Below are 18,512 nucleotides of genomic sequence, written 5' to 3'. Positions count from 1 at the left end.
ATATATATATATATATATATATATATATATATATACATATATAAATTTAATGTTGACCAATTTGTTTCTATATCAAACAAAACAGTTTTCAATTAGATAATTATTTGCATAATAATAAGAGGAATAATGGGGTTTTTTTACTTGTTTTTCTTTTATTTCTTATATAATAATTATAATAGGAGAGTGAGCAAGCTTTAGTATAGACTCCCACTGACTGCTCAATGAAGAAGTGTTGGGTCTGTAAAATACAAACCATAGGTACAAATTCCCAATCTTATGATGATATCTTCACAATAACTATCACAGATAAAACATTGAATGAATGATTCTTTGATTGTCTTTAAACCATGACCACACCAACAGAACTGAGCAGAACGGCTCATTGATAATTTAGTTACACATCTCCATTAAAGTAAGAAATAAATAGCTGAGTGGTTAAGGTAAAGTAAGAGCAGTAGCAGCAGCAGAGCTTGTGTTTGATGGAAGTTATTTCATTGTTTCACATCAATATCCTGAAGTCTTACATTTGCTATACCCCCTCCCCACTCCCAGCCGACAGATTATTTATTTCACAGATACTTTCTAGTTTTTGCAAGGAAATGGTCCAGTTATATTTGTAGTAGTAGTTCAGGGTTAATAAATAATGACAAGAGAGATTTACTACTCTACACACTACTAGCATTAAAGCCACCCACTTCATCTTTTCTGATCAGAATCTATCAATGAAAATGAACCCAATTAACTCCATTAGCAAAATAATTGAGGTCACCACAATCAGTTATGATTAATGAGTGACAAAGTTGGTTTGCCAAAAACTTACTACCTAGGGTTACAATGAACACTATAAATGTTTCAAATATAAAAATTAGAAGAAAAACAAGTTTGTTGGTAAATTTTCAAAACTTACAGTTAGATCAGGAACTTTAAAATCACCAAAATCAAAATCCATTTCTTCATCAATATCCTGATAACCTCCACCAGAACCTTCAGTTCGAATGGTGGAACTACTCTCAAGAGAATCCCGACTAGACCTGAAACAAAAAAAATAAATAATTTATCATCAAGTTCACAGTGTTGGTGGGAAATAGTCCATTTTTTAAGTCTGGTGAACACAGGCACAATTTCTGCTAGATCAGATTGGGGCCTGGTGCAGCCTCCTGGCTTCCCAAACCCCAGTCAAACCGTCAAACCTATGCCAGCATGGAAAATTGATGTTAAACGATGATGATGAAAACAGTCAACACTGAGGGAAACTCCAAACTATCTGGTATCACAACTTGCACCACAAATCCTTCCTCTATAAATTGACAATATTTGATATTTCTTCATGCAAGAATAGCTAATACTTAGACAATCTAGTTTGAAAAGATCACTTCCAGCTATAAATAATTTATATACAAAATATTATTAAATCGATTTAAACAATCAGTACTGATTTCAAAACCAATAATGTAAATTCTATATGGATGCGGCAACCCAGTGTGACACTCTGCTACATTAATTAGCAATCTGTTCTGATCTTGTAATCTAAAGGCTAACTCAGTGAGTAAATTAAGAACATTCCAAGCTGAATCCAGACCTGCAATCCTAAAATTTTGGATTCCTATGTTTTCATTACTGCAATTGTTTTCAGCGATTTTTTTTACACGATTTTTTGCAACGATCATCATTGGGAAGCAATTACAACAAAATCTGTTTGCAGATCTTGGTCGGTTGCTTAAAAGCTAACTACTAGCTTAAGCTAGTAGTTATATAATTGTCAAAAAATAAATTCTTAAATGCTCCTTGTAAGAAGCATTAAGTACGTTTTCTTCTTAACGGCCTAGTTTAGGAAGGGAGATAAATGAGAACTCTCCATACAGTAAGGCATTAAATAAGACCAAGTGAAATATAGAACTGGACAAAACCAGTTCAGAGCATTCACAACTAAATAAATAATACTGAAACACCAGACCTCTTCTTTTCTTCACAATAAACTCCAAACCCATGCTAGCATGGAAAGCGGACGTTAAACGATGATGATGATGCTTATCAGACAAGGTGATAGTTGAGTGCTGGACTGCATTATGTCCCTTTATGTATGCAGTCTAAATCTGAATGGGTGAGAGAGCAAGATTGTCACCTTACTGGCAGCACCTCTGTGCATAGCGTCCCCAACTCTTGGAAGCCCTTCATATCTTCCTAGTTTTCTTAGCAATCATCAGAATGTGGAACCCTGACTGATGCCTTCTTCAGATCAACAAAAGATTGGTCAAGTGCTTTATCCCTAGCTAAGTACTTTCCCTATAGTTGTCTCATTAGCACGAGAGCACCAGAGGTACTCCGTCCTTGTACAAAGCCAAACTGCCTTCCATCTCAGTTGAATATCTTCCTCATTAATGACGTTGGTAACAAAGTTGGTTGCACCCAAAACAAAGACAAAGACTGGATTACTAACCATGTGTTGCCATAGCCATTAGTTCCTGGTCGAGATCCATCTTGATTCAGGGATATATCAGACTGACTATTCCTAATGATGCGATCATGAGCCGGACTTTCTCTTGCAAATCTCGGTAATGATATCGATGCACCACGACTTTCTTCAGTTAATTTACCTGCCAATATCAAACAACACATCAATAATAACTGATAAACACGATATAGACAACATAAATAGTAAATAAATAATAGTCTAAATATATTTAACATGTTAAACAATGACACCACTTCAAAATGTTCATTAGTAATTAAGTAATCTTTGTTTTTTTTAAGCAATTCTGAATATTCAGACAACAGCTTGACTTTAGAGTTAGAAATATGTTAGGTTGTTAGTTGTCAACTGCAAAGAGTAAGAAGTTGATATGCAGATTCCCAGGTGAAACAATTTCAATTCATCAAGCTAAAAATATATTATTACACAATAATATGTGACCTTTTGGTGAAGAAAGAAATCAATATTAGAAGTCTTGTAGAGTCAATTATTATTCAACTCCATTAAACAGATCAGTTCTAGCTCTGCTATGTGGCCATCCAACTAGCTCATAAAATAGCAGCTAAGTCACCATTAAATTGCAATCTATCATCTATATATACAAAAAAAAAAAAAAAAGATGCATTAGATAACCTAGTCCTAGATATATTTAAATAAAAGACTGAGTATTCTTGGCAGGAAGGCTTTTCATTATAGGTCAGCTTGATCAGAGCTGACCTGAGGTTAAACAATGATATAGTGCTACATAGAGACTGTAGCCAAAATACTGTCTGTAGTGCTTAAACTTCAGTGTTTAAGCACAGAAGCCAGACATCAAAGTTACTAAACAACAGCAGCTGATTTTATAGAACCAAGTACTAACCTGGGCTTGCTACTTTTACTGGAAGTTTACCATCCCCAATGAAAGGTATGTCACCAAAAACTGCTCCATCATAACCAATATGACCTGTGTGTCGAAGATCGTCCTTTGGTCCACTGATCATGTCAGCACGAAGTTTCCTGCCTGATCTCCGACTGGATTCTATAAAAAGAATTTGAAATTAGCAAAAATAAAAATATTTCCTTTATACTATTTTTAATTTCATTCGTTTGATTTTTTAATTAGAAAAGTTGCAGTATTTTAGTATAAAAATAAAAAGAAATAGCAGGATGATATAAAGTTAAAGCTATTTTCACATTTCAATACTCCAAATTCTTTGTATTCCTAGCACAATCAACAATGCTAATTGCATTTAATTTTGTACATTTCTATGTTAGAAAATTTTAAAACTAATATATAGCGTAAACAACGGATAAACCTAATCTTTTTCATGTTCAGTATTTATATTTCCATCACGAAAAGCAGAAACTAACCAATTTCACTGTTGCAATTCTCAAGTCATCACACTTTCAAGCAGCTCTTCTTGTCTGACCACATTAGCAAGACGACAAGTCGGCACTATAAAGGACTTGTCTACATTGTCATTTAGTTCTGTTTAATTTCGTATGAGACCAATGAGAGAGCAGCCATTAAGCAGTCTCTCAACGTGCAAGAAAATGCAGTTTTACCTCCTTTACATCAAAATACCCGTCTGGATCTATGGATGGTGAGGAACAGATTTATGTCTTTCATCCTCAGTCAGTTAATGTAAGGCTAAACAGAAGCAACAGCTTTATACAACACTGGGTCTGATTTAATGACCTCTTCACAATTACATTCATCCTAACTGTTATTAACCGATATCAACTGATTCTAATGGCTACAGAACATTTTTTTTGTTGTACTCGTTACATTAATGGTGAATGAGTTAAAACACAGAATCTATGTATTATCATACGATTATTGAGTGAGAGAGTAGCACATGCCATCAAAGTGACACTGGGACACAAATATATGAAACCCAATATACCCCCATCATGACTACCTGTCTGATAAGAGTACATCAGACACATGCCTCACAACCATATGTGATATGGTGACCTCACATCAAGATAAACAACACATGGTCTTGCAGGTGGAGCTCAGAATTTTCTTCAAGTGGAGTTGCCCATCCCACTAAAAAGGTCTCTGATAATAACAGTTGCAGTTATTATTATTCTCATTATTATTATTATTAACAATATTATAATTCAATAATTATCAATGTCTTTCTATATGAAAATACTTTCAAGTTCTCCCTTTCTCCTGTCTCCCCTCATCCCTTTTATAAAACATTTCCTCTCCTTCTTACACATTCACACTGTCTGCCTTTCTCAAACCTAGTCAACCTTTTTCCTTCTAGAATGAAATCATCTTTTTCTACAGGTCGCCCCCCACACACACATACATACATCTTACTCTTCTGTTGGAAAAGGAGTGGTTCCTCCATGCTCACTCTTCCTTCTTTATATATTCAATAGTTTTTTTTTTGGTTTTTTTTTTTTTGCTCATTTTTGTGGCTAACCACCAGAACTTCTGCTGTGAAAAAGACTCCCATGAGTACGACGAGTAAGGGGGTGGACTAAACATCCCAGAAGACTCCTCAGAGATAACATCTGAACCATGATGATTGATCTAGCTCGGTTTTTATGACCTCACTATTTAAGATAGGCTTCAACAATTAGGATAATCTTGAATCTATAAAGGTGTCACATCTAAACACATTACGTTATCTAATTTTGGTGACTTCAAAGTCTTTTGATTCACTTCTACACTTTTTCTATGGAGCTGGGTGGTTGTTGCTTGTTGTGAAAGACTGAACAGAAACTAAAAGCAACAAAACACTGCCATAAGCTCTGGCTAACAACTAACTTCTTCTAACAGACAGGGAAATTAAGTATCAACGGTCATGTTTTATACACACACACACACACAGAGGTTAAGTGGATGAAAGTTAGTTAGCCTAAGTGGGATTCGAACTCAGCAGAGAACTGCAATAAATGTCACAAAGCATCTTATTTAATACTTTAAGGATTCAATCTGTTTGCTGTCTCACTAAGACAGACACACACACACATACACATATATATATCTATATATATAATACACACGTGTATATATGGAAGGTGGACGTCAAACAATGAGGATACACATACTTGTATATATACACACACACACACACACACACACACACACGTGCACATGTGTGTGTGTATAGTGAGACAACAAACAGATTGAATCTTTAAAGTATCAACTAAGATGCTTCGTGACATTTATTGCAGTTCTCTGCTGAGTTCAAACCCCACCTAGGTTAACTAACTTTGTCCACTTAACCTCAATAAATTAAATAGCAGCTCTTTTCTGCTGGAATGCTCTCTTTCCTCTTCTACGTGTTACATCCGGGATGTTACACTCAGTCAAAGTATTGTTTGGCCAAGAGATTGTCTATGTGAGCTTGTGACTACATGGACACCTAAAACCATTGCACATGCTACCAAGTCATGCTAACAAAAAAAAAAAAAAAACAAGTAACAGCACTGTGTGGGTGTGGATGCTTTTTTAAATGTGCAATGAATTATAACATGGTTTTTAATTCATCCTCATCGTTTAACGTCCGTTTTCCATGCTGGCATGGGCTGGATGGTTTGACTGAGGTCTGGAGAGCCAGTAGGCTGCACCAGGCTCCAATCTGATCTGGATGCCCTTCCTAACACCAACCACTCCGAGAGTGTAGTGGGTGCTTTTTACGTACCACCAGCACAGGAGCCAGTCAGGTGGGCCTGGCATCAATGATGTTCGGATGGTGCTTTCTATGTGCCACTGGCACAAGAGCCAGTCAGGGGCTACTGGCATCAGCCACAATCGGTTGGTGCTTTTTACGTGCCATCGGCATGGGGAGCCAGTCAGGCAGACCTGGCATCAACCACATTCAGATGGTGCTTTTTACGTGCCACCAGGTTTCTATTTTAAATAATGAATTATAATAATGGTTTCGAATTTTGGCACAAGGCCAGCAATTTTGGATTAGATCAACCCCAGTGCTCAACTGATACTTATTTCATCAACCGTGAAAGGATAAAAGGCAAAGTCAACCCTGGTGGCATTTGAAATCAGAATGTAAAGATGGGTAAAATGCTGCAAGATTAGTTTCTACTCCTCATCAAAGCAGCAGCAGGTTAACATCTATTTAAGCAAGATGTTTTAGTTTGTATGATCCTACAACACATTACTTTCTCCGACATCTAGACTCCAATGCAATTTCATTAAATAACCCTTCAACAGATGAAAATTTAAAGTTTTGCTTAAGTAATAGTTTTAATTAAACAACCAACCATCTCTTTTCAAGTTCAATTCATCATCAGGCCAGGCTAATTAATTTTATCTAAGCCACTTATTCATAACTGAATACTGTATATTTAAGGCCATTAGTCACACACTTTCCAGGTCAGTAATATTAAATGTACTACAGCTTATAAACAGGATTAATATCCATCATTCATTTGATATCTAATTACATTATCTTTGATGCCATACCATAAAGGATCTTTTCCTTAGATCAATTTTCTATTTTTCAATATCATACTAATTTATTATTGCTAAACACCAACATTCCTCACCGTTGTGTGATTGGTAGATATCCTCCTAGAAAAGTGAGATTATTTATTTTCAATGATTATGTTTGAAACAACATCTGGCCATACTGTTGTAATATATAGTTTAATCTATTTTACAGCTGTAATACACCATCAATGCAGTTTCAACCAATCTTACGATTACAATATGCAAGTGCTAAGTTTAAGAAAAACAGGAAGGGCAGAAGGTAGAAATTGAGAGTAAAGTTTTGAACTGAAGTTGGTTACCCTTTCTCGATAGAGAAGTTCTTGGTAACTCAATGGGGCTGGTCTTGGGTTCAATGAACGCAACTGTCTTTGTAGCATCAAAGAGCCCACATTTGCCTGTATCCAATGCACCTTTCCAGAACTTTGAAGGGGCATTTTCTGGACTGCAAAGAGACGAAGAAAACAAATTTAGTTAAACATAAATGAATTATCAACAGTTTACATGAAATTTATAAAAATATGAAAACTTGATAATGAGCTAATCAAGGAAGATGTTCACCAGGTCTATACAAATATCTAACACAGTTGCAGAGACTGCCCAGTTAATTTCTTAAATTTAAAAGAAGTGTGCGTGTGTGTGTGTTTTTAATTTATACAAGCTATGGAATATTTTGTAATTTTCCCAGTGTGATGACAATCTACACCAACAGATGATATTTCCATGATATTGAATGATATCTAAACACTCAGAGAGCATGTGTGGTCTTGCTGGATAAAAAAAATTGAATCTAGGTCAAAATTGCAATCGTTTAGTTGCTAGTTACACATGTTCTCTAGGGTTCAACACCAACAAAATTGTTTTAAAAGCTTTATGATATATATATATATATATATATATATATATATAAGAGAGAGAAATGAAAACCATTCTATCATTGGGGCACCACTGAAGGTTGTTTCCTTATTTATCTAGAGCAGAAATCCCTAAAATGTGTCTCAGGATAATTCAGAAACGGTCACCAACACAGAATTGTTTACTTTTGAAATATGATAATGAAATTAATCCAGAAAGATGTTCAACAGATTAACGCAAATATGTAATACAGCTGGAAAGATTACCTAGTTAATTTTTTTGACAAATTTTAAACAAATATACTATATGTGTGTCTGTAATATATATGCTCTATGGAGTAGTCTGTATGCATGTATGTATTTCTCTCCCTCTTCACACACACACACACAGCTGCTCTACTAAGCACGTCACTCCAAGCAGTAAGCCACAGTCACATGCAAGCAATTTTGTTCAACTCAATCTCTTTGAACAAGTCAGGTGGGACAGTGCTGAAGTAAGACCCGCAGAAAGCCAATTCTGCCAGCGATGATGACATTCATCATGCAAACGTGATGGGCTGGCATGCACCTTGAGGTTGAAATGCTTTTGGAAAACAAGTTGGGTCCGACTGTGATTCCAGCTTAGAGGCATTCAGCCATCATCGTTGAGAGGCAACATGATACCACCATTCCATCGAGCAAGCACAGAAACTATTGCTCTGACCCCGTGGTTCCTTTCACACTGGATGGGATAGCTGTAGCTGAGTTGGCAAAAGCATCGGTGGCAAGGGACAATGTATGAGCATATTGCCACTGTGCCCTGAAACCCCAACAACTCGGGGCATGGCACACACACAATGCATTGGTAGAATAAAACTAACCTTTCTCACAAACCATGTGGTTAGGAAACAAACTTCTCATTACACATTGTAAACTTATACTGCAGTATACTATTCTTTATTTTAAATTTTAAATTACTTTAGTACTAAATTTTTTCAGAAATTACATTGTAAGAATTTTGAAAATTTAGGAATTAAAAGCTGAAAAACTATAAAACAGTTGTAAGAAGACTGAACAGAAAACAGCAAAAAAATTTGGAGAAAATATGGTCAGAAACTAACAGAGCAAAGGAATTAGAAATTGGAGGCACTTACTTCTTATCTAAAATAACAATGGTGTCGTAAGCCTTAAAAACTAAATATTCATCACCAGCAGAGGTTTCTGGAGAATCAGCAACTGCTTTTGCCAGAGATGGGCGCATCTACAAAAAACACAAGAACATTATCATGAAGAATAGCTCACTAAGAAAGAGTGGATCAATTATATGGGAGAAAACTTTTAAGAATAAAGGTCAAATCATTTTGAAAATTCTTGGAAAGGTAAATAAACTTACCTTTGGCTGTTTCAAAAATATTTCACTGAATGTAGGCCTATCCTTTGGGTCATCTTCCCAACACGATTTCATTAGGTCAAAGTACTCTCTGGGGCAAAGATCAGGTCGATCTAAGCGCTGACAATTTGGCTGATCAACAGCTTCAAGGATCTTTAGTAGAAGAACAAAAAAAACAATCTAATTTATTCCAAAATTCCTTGAAAATGTTCCTAACATTATCCTGCAGTTTATGTTTCTGCTAATTTTCCATCATCTTACCCAGACAAACTATGCTCTAAGCTAACGTAAAACTTATCTTCGATCAACAACCTCAGGGACTGGCCAGTCTAAACATACAACAGGTAGAATATTTTGGCCAGATATCATCACATCATTTAACATCCGTTGGATGGTTTGACCAGGGCTGGTAAGCTGAAAGGCTGCACCAGACTCCAGTCTGATTTGACATGGTTTTCTACAGCTGGAAGCCCTTTCTAATACTAACCACTCCGAGAGTGTGATGAGTACTATTATATGCCACCAGCTTGGGTGCCATTTGCATGACACCGGTATCTGCCATGGTCTTCTTCTCAAGTACGACATAATGCCAAAGGTGTTGGTCATTGCTTCTGTTTTAAATGCTAAAAGGTTAAAATTCTATAAAAATAAACGTCAAATGACAGGCTGAGAAATTAACCTAGTCATCTCATATGGTTTAACATTTTATCCCAATTTCCTCTTTAAAAAAAATTCTTGTTTCTTAGAGGACTTTCATATTGTTTATTTCCATTCCTGTCTTAAACATGGCTGGTTATTATGGAAATCTTAACTAAATTAATAGCTCTCCATACACTGAAGAATGTAAATGATAACGTTTGAGCAATTCTAGTAACTGATGGGTTATAATTAACACATGCCAACACAGATTTCATGATTTTCTCATTAATTGTAAAGTTGTTTATTGTACACTCTATCATGTGACCCCCGCCATTGTTAGGTGACAAAGATGACCATTTCATTTCAATTGTATCAAATAGACTATATGACAGAGAGCATATAAACTCTTTAAATACATCAAAAAGATACAATATTTCAATAAAAAAAAAATCTCTCTAAAGATAATTAGATTTTCTTTCAAGAAATCAAAAAAAAAAAAAAACTTCAAATTCTGTGGCAACCAACCTGTTGTCCAGTCATTCCAGCCCAAGGCTGGAATCCATATGTAAACATTTCCCAAAGAGTAACTCCATATGACCAAACATCACTCGCAGATGTAAACTTCAAATAATTGATACACTCCGGAGCACACCTGTAATTAGAGTGATGAACACAAATTATAGGCTTTAGAGAAGAATGTTGTAAAGGAAGTCTGCAATTTCAGTCATTCTTTCCAATAACTCTTGTCACTTGCAAAACACAAAATGTTCTTCTCAAGCATACACAGCTACACAAACTTAAGATAATACAAGTATGTAAAAACACATTGAAAGGAAGTATACTAATACAAACAGGACTGTGTGTGTGTGTGTGCATGCGTATATATGATTGTGAGAGTGTGTGTGTGTGTGTGTGTGCACGCACATTAATCAACACTTAATTGACAAAGAGAAACATCTTTAATGAGGCAGAGAGTTAAGTCTCTTAGCTCTTAAGTCCAGGGATGATTTACAGACAAACCACTGCAACCCATAGACCAAGTCTGTGTGGGGAGAGGGAAGGTTCCAGCGAATCAGTAAGTGACAAGGAGGTGGAATGATAAAGTAAGACAGGCCTGGAAAAAATGGAAAGAGGAATGGTGCCAGGTAGAATATTGGGTAACTAAAAGACTAGCGAGACACTTAACTAGCAAGGATTGAAGGAGAAAGAGGTTCATGAAGAGCAGATCAGAGAATGTGTTTCAGATGATGAAATTGTGTTGTTGAGAATGGGGATGTCTTTGGAATGCTAAGTGGTGTGTAATTCCCATCACAGATGTCAGGAGGAAATGCCACAAGAAGAGGTTAATAAATGATGAGAATGCATGAAGGAAAGAGGGGAGGAGGAGGAGGGGGGGACAACAGCAAGTGGATCCAACTGAAGGATCAGCAGCTGTTGACAGTTGAAAGAATCATTAATGTAGAATGACAGAGAAAGCAGCTGGAGCAAGAGGAGGGAGCAGGTGATAATATCTGAACAAGTGTTTCAGTATCATTGTCAGGACACAGGAGATATTTTAGAAAGAAATAACTACAGATGGACATGTTCAGGAACAATTCAGTTCAAGCATGGCTGTACCCACAATGCTGATTGGCAAGTTCCCACAGCAGAATCAGAGGCAAAGTTCCAAAGATGCATGGGAGTCTAGAATCACAAGATCTGAAAGTAAATCTGGCAAAAACATGATACAGCAGAAAGAATACTGAATTGTATGGCTGTCTTGGAAGAGTCCATGTTCAATTTGTAGAATAGGTGGTTGTAGAAATTGTTAAGTTCATATCCAATATAAATCAGGAGTCCACAAGAGATTTAGTGAGATCATTCTCTTATTGACAAAAAAGGAAGGAAGATACATCATCATAATCATCATCATGTAATGTCTGTTGTCCATGCTGGTATGGGTCAGAAATTGGCATGAAAAACAGACAGGGAATGAATACTTTCAAATGTCTGGATGGCTCTCTAGAAGTAGTCAGAAGACCTCTTACAAGTTGTCAACAGGAAGTGTTACTTAGGAGGGCCAAATGAGCAGCAGAAGTTAGGGTTCTGAAAACACAGTAACCAGATAAAAACTGGGAAGGAAAATCTTCAAGGAAGTATTACATCTGATGACAATAAAGGTTTCTCAGAAGACAGAGATCGTGTGACCCCATGTCCAAGCATGGAGAAAATGTTTTAAAAAATCATGTGATGAATGGTCATGAAAAATATATTGTTCTCAAAACAATTTTTTTTTTCAATAAAAGAAAAATTCATTCGATTAAATTAAGTGATTCTCAACACATATACAACTTTCTTTTCCTATATGCCAGTCATTTCTCAACACAACATGTACCAATCAACCAATGGTACTACACATTTTAATCTGCAATAATTAGCCAAATGACTCCCTCAAAAGAAATGTTATATGATCCCTCAAAGCAGACAAATATTATAGACCTTAAGTATATATAATCTATCATTTAGTTTCATTCCATAAATTTTGTTTTCATACCCTCTTGACTTTTATAACAATTCCTCAACAATTAAAATTTCATACTGGATATTGTCACTATACTTTTCCTTCAGTTAATATAATAATTGCACATTTAACTGGACAAGCCTACCTCTGACATGACAAAAAAAAAAGAAATGGACATTAAATGACTTTTAGAGGGCTGTCAACAGCTTACTAATAATAGTGTCAAAAAAACAAAAAGTAGTATTTGTTTAAAAATATTTTGACAACTGTGTCTCTTACACAAGACCTATCATTGCCTGGTGTCCTTGTGAAAGCTTTCTCTCAGAAAGTAATTTCTGTTGATAATTTAACCCTTTAGCATTCAGATTATTCTATTGAATATAATGCTTATTTGCATTATTTAAAATTAATAATGCATTATCTCATAGCCTTGTGACTCCAATGATGAGATTATTTGTGTGTGTGTGTGTGTGTGTGTGTGTGTGTGTGTGTGTGTGTGTGTGTGTGTGTGTGTGTGTGTGTGTGTGTACATGCTTTTCATTTGTGTAATAGTTGTAAAATGTGGGCACATGGACAGGCACTAAGAGGAAACACTGACGACAATCAGGGATTACTATTAAAGTCTTAAGAAATATTTGAAAAGCCTGTCCATAGTAAAGACTCTGTGTTATACTTTATCACACTGAAATGGAGCACACTGCAACCACCAACATAGAACTATCAAAAATAAACTTAAACCTGATACTGAAGCAAGTTCTTTATAATTACAATTTAATGCTAAAGCAATAATTCTCTGGCAAAGATACAGCATTTCTGAGTCTGAACGATAAGCCTAAATCTATTTCAAATCAAAACATATAAAAAAACATCATCAAAGGACTGACTCACCAAGCAATTGGAAGTTTTAGATTGATGGTAAAATTACTCTGGTAATAGTCTTTGCCTACTCCAAGGGCTCGAGACAATCCAAAGTCACTGATCTTTACCTGTAGAGGAAATAAAACAACACAAACTGAGATCGTGAAGAAAATTTGAGAGTTAGGCAGAATTATTGTAACATTCCCAATGCAAGATATATATATAATTGAGGATATAATCATTAAAATGATTATATCAGTGACTAGTGTATAAAAAAACAATCATATTGGTAAAATTAATTTTTAAGTATATAATTATAATTATGATTAAAGACGCTGAAATGCCAGCATCTATACACTAGAAGTAGATGTCAAATATAGGAGCTGGCATTCTAGCGCCCTTAATTATAATTATATTTTTATAATATATATACTTAAAAATTTATATATATATATATATATATATATATATATATATATATATATATATATAACTTCTAAAGGTTAATGGGTGAAGGGACTAAAGATATTATTGCTATACTAATAAATGATAGGAAAATAGGATATTCTTTGATTGGAAATATATGTGAGAAAAGCTTACCTTGTTCTTGCTAAACACCAAAATGTTGCGCGCTGCTAGATCTCTGTGAATGAGACGTTTGCTTTCTAAATATGCCATTCCATCACAGATTTGCTGGGAAAAGTCACAAAGTCGCAAAACAGGAAAATCCAAACGTAGAGAAGGTTCTTTGAGACACTCGAGTAATGAACGCATTGGTGCTAATTCTGTTACCTAGATTAGACAGATAAAAATAGTTAAAAATTTGGAAGCATGGCACATGGAGAAAACTAATCAGAAAATCAAAAATATCAATCCTATCCATGGGGGCCAACCCATGGATGGATGGAAGAGAGAAAGAAAAAAAAGAAAGGAAGGAGGAAAGAAAAAGGGAAAAAAACGAGAGAGAGAGAGAGAGAAAGAAAGGAAAGAAGAAATAAAAGAAAGAAAGAAAGAAAATTTCAAGTTGTTTCTATGGGATTTACATAAACCCAGCTGGGTTAAGTTTTGTATTTAAAGGAGAAAATCATGATATATTTCTGGAGAAAGAGAGCAGACATAAAGAAAAAAGTACAAGCACAATTTTTTTTCTGTTTGCTTTGTTTTATTGCTTTTAATTTATCTAACTGGAGCAGAAGAGTGGATTGAAAGAAAACATTAATGCAATTGAATTATTCAGTAAACATGTATATAGGATGGCTGTGTAGGAAAAGGATTCTAATTCATTTCAAATACAGGTTAACACTGTACAGATATATATATATATATATATATATATATATATATATATATAGCAGCAGTTGGGGCAGGCTGAAAGATTACTTTATCAACTTGGAGCTCAACACATTTTCACCCAACATCATCTTTACTGTAAAAGTGTAAAATATATTGAATCAACTGTTGACTACAAGTCCTCAGCCATTTAAACATTGCTCTCTTGTTTCTTGTACTGAACCTATTTATATCTAACTTTGAAAATACTTCTTCAGTTCTACATGAAAGCAAAAATTCTCTTCACAACTGCTTAGAAAGAGAGATAGAAACAGCCATATGAATTCTAATAGATTGGGTTATATTTCATTAATTAGATATAAATTTTACCGTGTTTTAACTTAGAGCATTAAAAAAAATCTCAAGTACAGAATGTAACATGTAAAAACAAAAATATAAATTTTGTAAAATAAAAAAAAACACTTTATAATCTCAGTTGAGTTTCAGTTATTCTTTGGTTATGATGATGGTGATATCATTGGTTGTTACACTCTTTAAGTGTGAAGAGGAGGAGGAGGAAAATAGTTTACTCAATAGATAGTTGTTACTAACTAAGCCCAGAGAGTAGTATCAGTATATAATAGTATAATCCAGTTAGTTTTATAAAAGAGAGTGCAGACATTCAGTTCGGTGAGAATTACAGAAGAAAGAGATTCATCGGAAAAACGTAGATTCTTTAAGCCTTTAGCAGATCACTCTGTTGAATGTGACATTGTAAGGTAGGTGTGAGAGGCTGGATCCAGTTAGTGTATGTTTCAGCCCTGAGGCTGTGGCCATGCTGGGGCACTGCCAGCATGAACATAAAACAGGTAAAATATCTTGACCAGATATGGCTGGTTTAAATGTAAAGAGTATTTTTCAAATGTCAAATTGGCTGAAATAATTGGATGTTATCGGACCATGACTTGTTACACACCACTAAGATCATTAACAGCTTCAGATAATGATACAGATTAGATATGACACTGCTCATGTCCAAACCAGTGAAAAAAAAATTCTTTCAATATCAACTAATTTTAACTAAACATGTAAAAGAAAAAAATTAAAACATTAAAAAAAGGGAGGGAAAGAAGAAGAAAAAACCTGCTGCACATTAGCTGCAGGTAACATGAACAGGGTTAATAATGTAAGGCAGACAAATCGACTTGATGCCTGAATCCTATATAGCTTTCCCTGTTGCTCCATTATAAGCAAAGAAAATATATTTTAGATCACATTGCTGCTGTAATAAAACAACCCATTACAAACAACTTCCCCCTAACAAACCCCCCTTAGGTAGCTGTCATCCTTAAAAGGGAAATGAAAATGTGTGTTGCTTCTGTGTAATTCCATGGAGACAAATGAAAACAGAAAATAAAACATCTCATTTTCTTTCTTTCTTTCTCTCTCTCTCTCTCTCTCTCTCAGACAAAATAATCTACCATTAAAAAGTTCATAAGTTGCTAATTAAACATAAGAATCAAGTCATGAGAAAGTCAAGAGACAGTAAACAGACAGGTCACGGAAAAGAAACCAAAGGTACAAACAAATTTAATTCAAAAATGGGGGAAGGGACAGCGCTCACCTAACAAGCTATATTTCACATATCAATGCCCCCCCACTTCACCACAAGACTCTTATACCAGAAATGTACAATAGATTACTAAGAAAACAACTCTGGCTCGAATATACATAGAATTAGCACATAGACATGGCCAATGAGAAGAAGTGTAGAATTTCTCCACAAACTGCACTGTTCTCAAAGAAAACAATTTCAATGTGGAATGTAACAAACACTGAAGAAGGCAATAATTCTCACCACAATTAGACCAATTAGACCAATTAGACCAGTCTTAACTGAATACTCTATAGAAGAAAGTGTTTTATTTGGGTTTTTTTCTTTTTTTTTAAAAATGACAGTAACTCAAAAAGTTTGTGTTAAAAAAACTGTTTTCCTTCAAGTTTTCACAAGACAAAATAATTAAATGAAGAACTGTATGGTAAGAACTAAGAACAAAATCAAAGACACACAAGACAAAATTAATTAACACCAACTCTAAATTATGATAATTAGTTCATGTGATTGAGTCCATTTCCCCATTCTAATGATTTATTCTACCCACCCACACACACCTACACATTTCATATCATAGTTTACACCTAAGGCTTTCAATATGTAGACCCACACAATCCAATATTACAGTTGGTGTCTGTTGTTCAATGATGAGCATTCGGTTTCTCCATCAACTAATTTCTCTTTTGAATTGACACGCCAGTAGCTGAGTATTCCACAAACACATGTACATCATTTAACATCTGCTTTTCATGCTAGCATGGGTACAAGCCTTAGAGCAGCACTAGGCTCCATTTGGCATAGCTTCAACAGCTGGGTGCCCTTCCTAATGCCAACCACTTTACAGAGTGGACTGGGAGCTTTTTACACGGCACCATCACCGGCAGGATTACTCAGTACCTTTAATACAATTCTCAAGCACCGCATAAACAATGGGGTGACAAAGATATACCCTTCACATTACAGTTAAAATGCACTCAACAAGATTCCATACAGTTTCCATCAACACCTATTTCACTCACAAAGTATGGGTCAGTCTAAGGCTATGAAAAATGACACTTGCCCAAAATATCATACAGTGGGATCAAACCTGGAACTCTGTGATTGCAAAGTAGACTTCTTAATCACTCAGCTATATCACATCACCAATCCAATGCTTTAGTAAGGTTTTAAAAGACAACCATGTAATGATCAGCACTTGAACCACAAATATAGGAGCATCCTTGCAGTTCTTGGGTTTCTAAACAAGTCAGCCATCTCAGTACTAACCAAACCTAGTTTATCTTCAATATTTCAATATAAACTAATCTTTCCACATGACATTCTAGAAAACTAGAAACTCATATGTTTAAAAAAAAAAAAACCTAAAAATTCTTAGCTTATATAACCTTTATCTTGAAGAAAGCACAATCGCAAAAAAAAAAGAAAAAGAAAACAACAAACTCATCACAGAATCTACAATTTTTGCTATTTTTCTACATTTTATCTCCTAATTATAACAAATTTTTATTTCTCTTTATCAGCAAGAGAATTTTGTAAGAGGAAATTTATTTAATTTCTTATTTATGTCACATTTTAAGAGATAACTCTTTAACAAACATATTAGATATCTCCTATATTTGTGCTCTTTCTCTCTGTCCATGCATGTGTGTGTATATATACATTCACACACACACAATTTATACCATATCAAGAAACAGTATTTTATTAGTGTTCACAAACGTGTATCATTTTGCAAGTTCTCAGAAAGAACAGTGTTGTATTTTCCAAAATGATGATGGTTATTTCAGAAAAAGGAATTACTGTAGAGAGCTCTCTGAAGAAGTAGCTAAAGGTGAGGGGAAATCCTAAATAATCAATGTTTAGTCCAAGAAATGTAATCAACACAAAGTCAGAAGTAGAAGAATCTCCACCAATCAATATAACAAAAAATAAATAAAAGACTGAGTGGAAGCAGATAAAGAAATAATTAGCTAGAGAGGAATTCTGCTTTGCATTGTATCAAATACAATTAGAGATTTCCATAGAAGAAGGAAATAAATATTGGCAAGGAGGCAGAAAGTTTTGGAGAAGATATTCAACTCCTTTCAAAATCAAAATATGAAGTGAGTTTTGAGTAAATTATTTTGCATTAGTATCTATAAGATTGAACATTTAATAATGGAAATTCTTCTAAAAGAATCAGACAGATACTCAAGACAAGTAGTACACTAAATGAACCTGAAATCCTCAATGACCTCACACACTGCAAAATCTTTAAGTCAGGAAAAGCACAGAGATGTACTCTTCAGTGTACATGCAAACTTTTCTAGAACATCTCTATACAGAATAGAGTTCAGATAGATATTTAAGAAAGAAGGTTTAAAAGGGGGATTGGGAATACTTGGACAGTATGGCTTTGGCTCTCTATCATTTCAAGTAATTTATGAACTGTTTGAGCTAGCATATGAGTGTGTGTGTGTGTGTGTGTGTGTGTGTGTGTGTG

The 18,512-nt window shown here is 34.8% G+C and overlaps 1 protein-coding gene across 9 annotated transcripts in view; it reads right to left on the bottom strand.

Moving 5' to 3' along the window:
* The window catches only part of LOC106884484 (activated Cdc42 kinase-like), a 244,007-nt gene that overhangs the window by 24,461 nt on the left and 201,034 nt on the right, over positions 1–18,512 (bottom strand). For all 9 annotated transcript variants that reach the window (XM_052972235.1, XM_052972233.1, XM_052972237.1 and 6 more), the window contains 9 exons: positions 13,747–13,938; positions 13,177–13,274; positions 10,314–10,440; positions 9,153–9,302; positions 8,914–9,020; positions 7,229–7,371; positions 3,333–3,491; positions 2,438–2,594; positions 908–1,031 (listed from right to left, as the gene is read on the bottom strand). In XM_052972235.1, the coding sequence (XP_052828195.1) occupies positions 908–1,031; positions 2,438–2,594; positions 3,333–3,491; positions 7,229–7,371; positions 8,914–9,020; positions 9,153–9,302; positions 10,314–10,440; positions 13,177–13,274; positions 13,747–13,938 (1,257 nt within the window). The remainder of the gene's footprint in view (positions 1–907; positions 1,032–2,437; positions 2,595–3,332; positions 3,492–7,228; positions 7,372–8,913; positions 9,021–9,152; positions 9,303–10,313; positions 10,441–13,176; positions 13,275–13,746; positions 13,939–18,512) is intronic.

The sequence above is a fragment of the Octopus bimaculoides genome, chromosome 12, assembly GCF_001194135.2.
Source record: "Octopus bimaculoides isolate UCB-OBI-ISO-001 chromosome 12, ASM119413v2, whole genome shotgun sequence".
NCBI classification, from domain to species: domain Eukaryota; kingdom Metazoa; phylum Mollusca; class Cephalopoda; order Octopoda; family Octopodidae; genus Octopus; species Octopus bimaculoides.
Note: the sequence above shows the minus strand (reverse complement) of the source record. Positions and strands in the feature narration are given on the sequence as shown.